At 58.0% G+C, this 8,157-nt stretch overlaps 1 protein-coding gene across 1 annotated transcript; it reads left to right on the plus strand.

Moving 5' to 3' along the window:
* The first annotated feature begins 612 nt into the window (after positions 1 to 612).
* Positions 613 to 4,002, plus strand: ARTN (artemin). The gene is made up of 3 exons (XM_045475096.1): positions 613 to 745; positions 2,856 to 3,017; positions 3,089 to 4,002. Exons 1-3 carry the CDS (start codon positions 613 to 615, stop codon positions 3,556 to 3,558), a joined length of 765 nt encoding a protein of 254 aa, XP_045331052.1. The 3' UTR covers positions 3,559 to 4,002.
* The last annotated feature ends 4,155 nt before the right edge of the window (positions 4,003 to 8,157 follow it).

The raw sequence follows: 8,157 nt of genomic DNA on the forward strand, positions 1-8,157 counted from the left end.
CCTCCCTTCTCCAGCACGGGCACCCGCGCCTACCAGCACTGCCCCTGTGGCGCCCGGGTGAGCAGCGGTGTTCTCGGATCTGTCTCCACTCCAAGCCCTGGGCAGTGGGGGCCCTGCGGCAGGGCGGCTGGAGCAGGGTCAGGCCCCCAGGGCCCCAGCGCAGCGCCTCACCAACATGACGAGTTCCATGGGTCCGCTGGGAGAAGTTAGCGGTGGGCCAGACAGCAAGGAGCAGCCACTGCGGGCCGGCCAGCCGGGACCCCAGAGACCGCACCGACTGCAGGGCCCTCGGCTGAGGCAGGGACCGGCCTGTCCCCTCCCTCCCCGCCCTCAGCCCAGCCTCCCGACTCCCTACTTCGCGTGTCTACAAACTCTGAACGCCCAGTTCCCGTGCCTCTCCGCAGCCTGGGTTCTTAGCTCTGAGTCCCAGGGTCCCCTCCCAGCGTCTCCTCCCCCCAGGCTCTGGGGACCTAGGGCAGCTAGAGGGGGGGCGGGGGGACTCGATCCCAGCAGGTGGAGTGGCCAGGTGAGCCCTGAAAGGTGGAGTTGGGCGGGGGCGCTCTGGGCCCCACCCCAGGATCCGGTGACGCCGGGGCTGGAATTTGACACCGGATGGCGGCGGGCATGAGGCTGCTGAGGGATGGAGTTGGGCCCGGCCCCCAGACACGGCTCAGGGGCTCGGCCAGCAGCAGGTCCCTCAGGCCCCAGCCTTCACTGCGTCCCGGACCCGGAGCCCTGCACCTCGGTAAGCTGACCTGTTGGCCCACCCCTGTCCCAGCCCTGGGGCTAGGGGGAGCGGGCAGGATGGTTCCCCTCCACTCCTTTCTCACATTCTCTCTCCCTCCCCTGGGCCGGAGGCACAGCCCTCAGCCCCTCCCAGCCCCCTCGGTCCCCCTGTTGCTGGTCGGACTGCGCTAACCCGCTGTAATGTGAGGCTCCTGCTGCCGCTACAGGGCACAGACTGGCTGCCAAGGCCACGCTTTTGGCTAAAAGAGGCGCTGCCAGGTGCACAGCCTTGGGCATGAGCCTTTTAAGCTGCGGGGAAAAGCCCAGCACTGGTCCCAGGAAAGGTGCCTAGAAGAACACGGAGCAGGACCCCTGTGGTGAGTATCTGGCTGGCAGAAGCGGGGCAAGGACTGGAGGACCACCAAGTGGCCCCAGGCTGCAGAAGGGAGACTGGACCTGCCCTGCCCTGCCCTCAAGAGACCTGCTCCTGAGCTCCCCCTAGTGCAGGGGGCCACTAAGGCTGCCTGGCCCGGGTTTCCCTCCATCATTGAAAACAGTTACTAGCTTGGCCCATCAAGGCTCGATTCAGTTAGCAGAGCACACCTAGCGCTGGAGGACCACACCAGTGAGGCCTGGAGAGATCTGGCCCACAGGTATGGAGACGTTCTGTGGGCTATGGGGTGGGGGTGGAAGGTGACAGCTGGGACCCAAGGGTAGACCAGCTAGTGAGGACTCCAGGGCCCCAGAGGGGTGTATGGGAATGCCAGCCAATGTGGGTTCACCAAAGGTTGGTGGGGCTCAGAAAGGCTGGATGGGCTCAGGAAGGATGGTTCATGGGGGGAAACTTATAAAAGCAGGGCCAGGTTTCCAGACCTACAGGAAGCTGGAAGGGGGACAAACCTGGACCAGCTCTCAGAGACGAGGTTGAAGTGGAGGCCTGGCTGGTCCTCCTGGGAATAGCTCAGGCCTGAGTATTTGAGCAAAGGGAAAAGCCCATCCACCCTTTGAGTCAACAGGTTTGGCAATGCTGCCCCCTGGTGGCCATAGGGAGCCATGCCCAGGCCCTATGTTAGAGGACCCATCAGCCACCATCACGGACTAGCTCTTGAGGGACATCTGTGGCGAGAAGACAGAACTCTGGCAGCTCGGGGTGCAGACTGAAATCTTAGAGGAGCAAGGTGCTGCAGTGCTGCGTGGGCAACACAGGCTGAGGCCTGGGTCTCGCTAACATCAGCTAGGTCAATAGCAAGCACCCTAATTCTTCTCTAGGCCATAGTTTCCTGCTCTGTGACATGGAGAAAAAGCTCCCTAGTTCCTTCTCCAGCTGCTCCTGGAAGCTCCAGCTCTGTAGCACAGGGCAGGAAGGTCCTGAGGAAAGAGGCCTTGTGACATTAGACAGTCACTGAGCTTCTCTGAGCCTTATTTGCTCAGGTGGAACATGAGGATTCTGCCATCTACCTCATGCAGTTGTGAGAACTGAAAGAAGGAACAGGTGCAAAGCATCAACACATAGTTAGGTTCTTGATGTAGTTACTTCTCCTCCTGGGTTGGGTCCGCCTTTCCAAGCCCCTTGTTCCTGGCCTGAAGACACTGAAGTGGAGCGGTGGCCTGCTCTCAATGTTCCGAGCTGCCTCAAGAGAAGGGGGCGTGTGTGTGTGTGTGTGTGTGTGTGTGTGTGTGTGTGTGTGTGAACAGGTCAACTACAGCTGATGGGAGCTCCTGGTATTGACAGAGATGGAGCCCAGATGTGGAGGCCCTTCTGTGCTGCCCCACTGGCCCCAGCTTGGGCGGCAGGTGAGTGGTTCTCCCAGTGATGCCACTGGGTATTGAGGAAAGGTGGTCTGACTGGGGAGAGAACGCATGGCTTGGCGTCGGCAGGCGGGTGACAGAAGCAGAAGGGGAAATGGTCAAGGAGGGACTAGGAGTAAGTAGGAAAGTCAGTGTCCTCAGCTGACCTCTCCCCTGGGCTCCCTGAAGCCGTGGACCCATTGTCCTCCTATCTAAACCCTTCCATAGCTCCCCCCACCCAACTAAGAGCCCATCCTGCCCCTGATCCCTGCTGCCCCAGCCAGCCCCTTCCCGAACTCCCTACACCCCAAGCTGACCTCGGTGCCCTCTTCCTCCCTGAGGCTCCACTTTTCTCTCTGTGCAGTCTGCCCTGTGGCCAACCCTGGCCGCTCTGGCCCTGCTGAGCAGCGTCGCCGAGGCCTCCCTGGGCCCCGGGCCCCGCAGCCCCGCCCCGCGCCTCGGCCCCGCCCCGGCCCCGGCGGTCCCCACCGGCCACCTGCCGGGTAGGTGAGAAGGCGAGGGGGGCGGGGCGGGGCCGGCCCGGGACCCATCGAGTGACTCCATCTCATTGCAGGGGGCCGCCAGCCTCGCACGTGCGGCGGAAGAGCTCGGCGGCCGCCGCCCCAGCCTCCCCGGCCCGCGCCCCAGCCACCTGCGCCCTCGCCCGCGCCTCCCCGCGGGGGCCGCGCGGCGCGGGCCGGCCGCGCGAGCTGGGGGAGTCGCGCGCGGACCGCGGGGGCGCGGGGCTGTCGCCTGCGGTCGCAGCTGGTGCCGGTGCGCGCGCTCGGCCTGGGCCACAGCTCCGACGAGCTGGTGCGTTTCCGCTTCTGCAGCGGCTCCTGCCGCCGCGCGCGCTCCCCGCACGACCTCAGCCTGGCCAGCCTGCTGGGCGCCGGGGCCCTACGGCCGCCCCCGGGCTCGCGCCCCGTCAGCCAGCCGTGCTGCCGACCCACGCGCTATGAGGCGGTCTCCTTCATGGACGTCAACAGCACCTGGAGGACCGTGGACCGCCTTTCCGCCACTGCCTGCGGCTGCCTGGGCTGAGACCTCGCTCCAGAGGTTTGCGGACTGTACCCTTACCCGCGGATCCTCGAACCTGGGGCCTTCTCGCAGGAGCCCGCGGGCCGGCGGGTGGGGGGCCCTGGGCCAGAGATGGAGGCCTCAGCCAGGTGAGTGATGGCTATCAGCCCTGGAGAGATGGAAGGACGGCTGACCTGCGGCCCCAGGGTCCTCGCCCTGCAAGTCCCAGCCCTGCAGGCACCAGACAACCTCAGCTGTGGAGACCTTAGGACCCACTTCTCACAGACTCTGGCACTGACCAGGCCACGGACCCAGGACTCCTCCTCTGGAGAACTCAGCAGCTCTGAAGTCCCAGCCTCAGACCAGGCCCTGGGGGGTATGGAATTGGAGGAGACACATTGCTCACATGGGCCTGTACTCTTTCGTGGTTGCTGGACCCCTATTTATTATTCCTAAGTTATTTATTTACTTCTGTGGTTTGTCACATCCTTTCCTGGGCAGTGGGGCTGGATGGGTAAAAGCAGCTGGATGGAGATCATGCGCTAGCCATCCCACTCACTTCAGGCTGACTCAGCAATCACAGGCCTGTGATCTCCCATTGCTTGCCCCCCCCACCCAGCAGCTCTGGGACACGGGGCATAGAACACAGGCAGAGTGGGTGGCAAAGGTGTGTTCACCAGTCCTGAAAGGGCAGTTCACACCCCCCTGCACAGTCCCCAGCACTTGGGACCTGTAGTTACCGGTGGAGAAAACTCTATCCCTGTGACATCAGGCATCCTGGGGGCCTCACAATGTGTAATGACACAGAAAACCACAAATTGCCCCACCCCACTGTCACTAATCTGTCCTACCCTCCAGGGCACCTTAATGGGTGCATACACTGCCTCTGCTTGTAGACAATCCAGCATGGGGAGCTCACTACCCACATTCCATGAAGCCACCCAGGGCAAAAGAGCATCTGAGAAGGCTGAAGGTGGGGAAGAAGGTGCAGCGGGAGGCTGGTTTGGGAGAATGAAGCAGAGTGCATCAAGGGATAAGAGGGCAGGAAAGAACTGAGGTTCCCCCCTCCCAGAGGGACCTGCGTTTTGAGTGATAAACAAAGATATTCATTTATTCATTCAACAAATATTTATTACCTATTATATGTCAGACACTAGGTAGACACCAGCAATACAGAAGTGAAAGGGACATGATCCCTGCCCTTAAGCTTAAAATCGGGAGAGACAGACAATAAGTAATTACTTAAATAATTATTTTTTAAGTTCAATTTGGCAAATAGTATGAAAAAGGACAAGAAGCTAAGCGGTATACACTTTCACCTGGAAGGAAGGAGAGGTTAGTGCTGACCCTGGCCTTCCACAGTGCCCCCAAGTCATCTTAAAAGTCCATGCAATCCTGAGCTTTCCTGCATGTCCTATGCAACCCTGTTTCCTGTGAATTTGTCCAATATGATGTTCTTTGGCAATAAGACATACATATGGAAAGGCTACTGAGTCTGAGGAACCATGGGACATCCGGAGGGGCTGTCGGGAGGAAGGGATATGCTGGTCTGGAGCTGAGGAGGGAGGTCTGGGCTGGAGATTAATTCGGCAGCTGTAAGTACAAGGGCAGTAGCTGCAGCCAGGGGCGCATGAGAGCACCATGAGAGTGAGCCGGCTGAGGCCGCCCCCCCCCCCCCCCCCCCCCCCCCCCCCGCCCAGCCCAAGGCATCTGACACTGCGAACCAAAATTCCTTCCAAACTAAGTGCCTGCTTTGGCACAGGTGCCCCTTCACCCAGGCAAGAGTGAGGGCTGTGTGCGTTCTGGGTCAAGGAGGAGAAACAAGTCTGTGCTTCCACTCTTCTGTGTTTACTGCCCCAGTTCTAGGTGCTCCCCAAACTCTGGTGCTTTTGCACTGCCTTCAAACACTCCTTTGGTGTTTACCTCTTTCTGCCTCCAAACTGATTCAGGATCCTCGGTCTCCTGCGCTCCCCACCTCCACCTGAAGAAAGTGGCACCAGTACCATACAAGTTTGCAGACACTACCTGGCCTCGGTTAAGGGTGAAGGGGGCCATCCTGTCAATTGAAGGGTCACTGGGCCTAGGGAGCCCCTGCTAGAAAGACTTGAAAGCCTAGCCTAGCCCCCAAACCCTCCAGGCCCTGCCCTTCAGTGGTCATCTCTACTCTCAGAGCCACTTAAAGGAGACCGACTGAAGGCACCTCTGACAATGTTCATAGCAAGAGCCAGTTCAGAACCCAAGCCAAAGGCACTGGCTCTCAACGGTCCCCAGATTGCCAGTCCTCAAACGAGTAGGGTCCTTCCAACTCAAGGCTACGTTCAGGGCCCCAGAGAGACTGTGCCCAACATCTCACAAAGTCCCAGATGAAACAGCACCTTCTCCACGAGAAGACACGTTCCTGTAAGAACTGGCCTCGGTGTGCAGCTCACAACAACCCAAATCCCTCTTTTAAAAAATAAGGCCATTTTCCCCGAAGGAAACAAGCTCCAGAACTGCAGTGCTCTGCCTGCAACTTAGAGGCATGATCTACACATGATCTTACCAGGCAGAGCACTTTCTACTCCTGAAAGCCACAGGTGGTTCTGGTTATCTCCATTTTTGACTGCAGACTTTGTTTCACATTTGCAAAACTACATCGTCCATTTGAGTATCTTCCCAGAACTAAGGTACGGTGTCCTCCAAAGGGGTATCACGTCACCACCTCTTGTAAGAAAACTACAGACAGCTTTGAAAACTACAGCAGCTTCAGGGAGCACCCAAAACTTCCCTCTAGATTTGTTTCATCTAGGAATTGAGGTTTGGGGTTCCATGTGCTCCCCCTGCACTTGCCAATGGCTTTCCTCCTCTCTTGCCCAAAGGTTGCCCTATTTCCCCTGCCTAGAATCCCTATGACAGAGTGTATGTGCACCGGCCGACTCACTGAGGTCTCTTCTGGAAAAGGAGAAGTTGCATAGAAAGCTGAGGGATCTGAGAAAAGATCTAAGAGTCTGTGCCATGTGAGATTACCTTTCTTATTCACAGGAGTGGTTCTTTCTTTTTTAAAAATTTTTGTTAATGTTTATTTTTGAGAGAAAGAGCGTGAGCGGGGGAGAGGTAGAGAGAGGGGGAAACAGAATCCAAAGCAGGCTCCAGGCTCTGAGCTGTCAGCACAGAGCCCCATGCAGGGCTCGAACTCACGAACTGCGAGATTAGGACCCGAGCCGAAGTCAGACACTTAACTGACTGAGCCACCCACGAGCCCCCACAGGAGTGGTTCTTAAGCTGTTTTGGAGGTATAGAGTCCTTTAGAGAATCTGATGAAAGCCAAGGATTCTCTCCCTGCACCCCCAACATGATGAAAAACCCCTTCCTTCAATTTATTCTGCATACTACAGATAGGTGTTTCTAAAATGCAAATCCAATCATCACTGCCCATTTGAAACCCCACTTAAAATTTGTTGAATGTCTCAATTCCCACTGAATTTTGCTTCCTATCTAATTGAGCCCCCATCCTCACCAGTTTCTATTATTCAAGCTCAGACCAAGTTTCTCTTCCTCGGGGAAGCCTTCATTCACGTCAGGCCTTGGCAGCTATTGCCAATGTCAGCTTCCTCCACCGAACACAAGTACAGAGGTCCTTTCCCTTTTGATTACTATTTCCCCTTCTGGGATAGCTGGCAAGAGTTAATAACAGGAAAGGGCACCTGGCTGGCTCAGTGGGAAGAGCATGAGACTTTTGATCTCTAGGTTGTGCTTTTGAGCCTAGAGATTACTAAAATTAATAAATAAACTTAAAAAATTTAATAAAAGGACAAGTGTAAGGGGTAGGGACTGCTGGGGTCTGTGGCCGACCAGATCTGTGGCTAGGCCGTGTGTCCCTGGACAAGAAAAATTCAACCTTCCCAACCTCGGTTTTCTCATCAGAAAATAGTGACTAAAATACCCACCTCCGAGATGTTGAGAGAATCGGACCTAAGGTATGCAAAGTACTGTTCCTAGCACTTCAAGGTGAGCTATTCTTATTCTACTTACTCATAAAGAGAAGTTGCTGCCAAGCAGCCTGTAAAATTCTCCGAGTACTGTCCATGGTATGAGGTTTCCGGGTTGCTAACCGGGCAGCCCGGAAAGCCGTCCTTTTTTACTCCTGAGGCGCGCCAAGCCCCCTTTCTTCTCAGGGTGGTGTTGACACCTTCTTCCCAGACCGCCCCCTTCCTGGGTGCCAGAAAGCGCAGACAGCGCAGCATCAGTGACCTGTTTCTCCCCGCGAACCCACAACACACACCTTATCCTCTAGCCTGGATTCCCAGCTCCATCCACCGGCCCCTTCAGTCTTACGGAGCTGCTCATCAGCGCCACCCGCGAGTCTGTCCCGGTCGCCCGCAGAACGTCTGGGGCTGGCGGGGTTCGGCGGGTCCCCAGCCCACGTGCTCCCGACCTCCGCCGCAAGGCGCCGCCCTCCCGCTAGGCGCAATGCGGACTACGTTTCCCAGGGTGCACAGCGGCGGGGCCTTGGCTCAGCGGGGGCCTCGAGCGGCGCGCCGCGCCGTCGCCTGCTCCGGGGGCGCGCGGGCCGGCGCGAGGACAGGGCCAGGGACCCGGAATGAGTTTCCGCGCAGTTCCGCTGTGCCTGGCCGGGCTGTGCCG

The sequence above is a fragment of the Leopardus geoffroyi genome, chromosome C1 (genome assembly GCF_018350155.1).
Source record: "Leopardus geoffroyi isolate Oge1 chromosome C1, O.geoffroyi_Oge1_pat1.0, whole genome shotgun sequence".
In the NCBI taxonomy this organism is placed as follows: Eukaryota; Metazoa; Chordata; class Mammalia; order Carnivora; family Felidae; genus Leopardus; species Leopardus geoffroyi.

Excerpts from the sequence above, each read along its gene's own strand:
- ARTN (XM_045475096.1), top strand. The coding sequence starts at position 613 with ATGGCGGCGGGCATGAGGCTGCTGAGGGATGGAGTTGGGCCCGGCCCC. Across the intron at positions 746-2,855 it reads ACCCGGAGCCCTGCACCTCG|GCTCCACTTTTCTCTCTGTG; the intron begins GTAAGCTGACCT and ends TTCCTCCCTGAG. Across the intron at positions 3,018-3,088 it reads CCCCACCGGCCACCTGCCGG|GGGGCCGCCAGCCTCGCACG; the intron begins GTAGGTGAGAAG and ends ATCTCATTGCAG.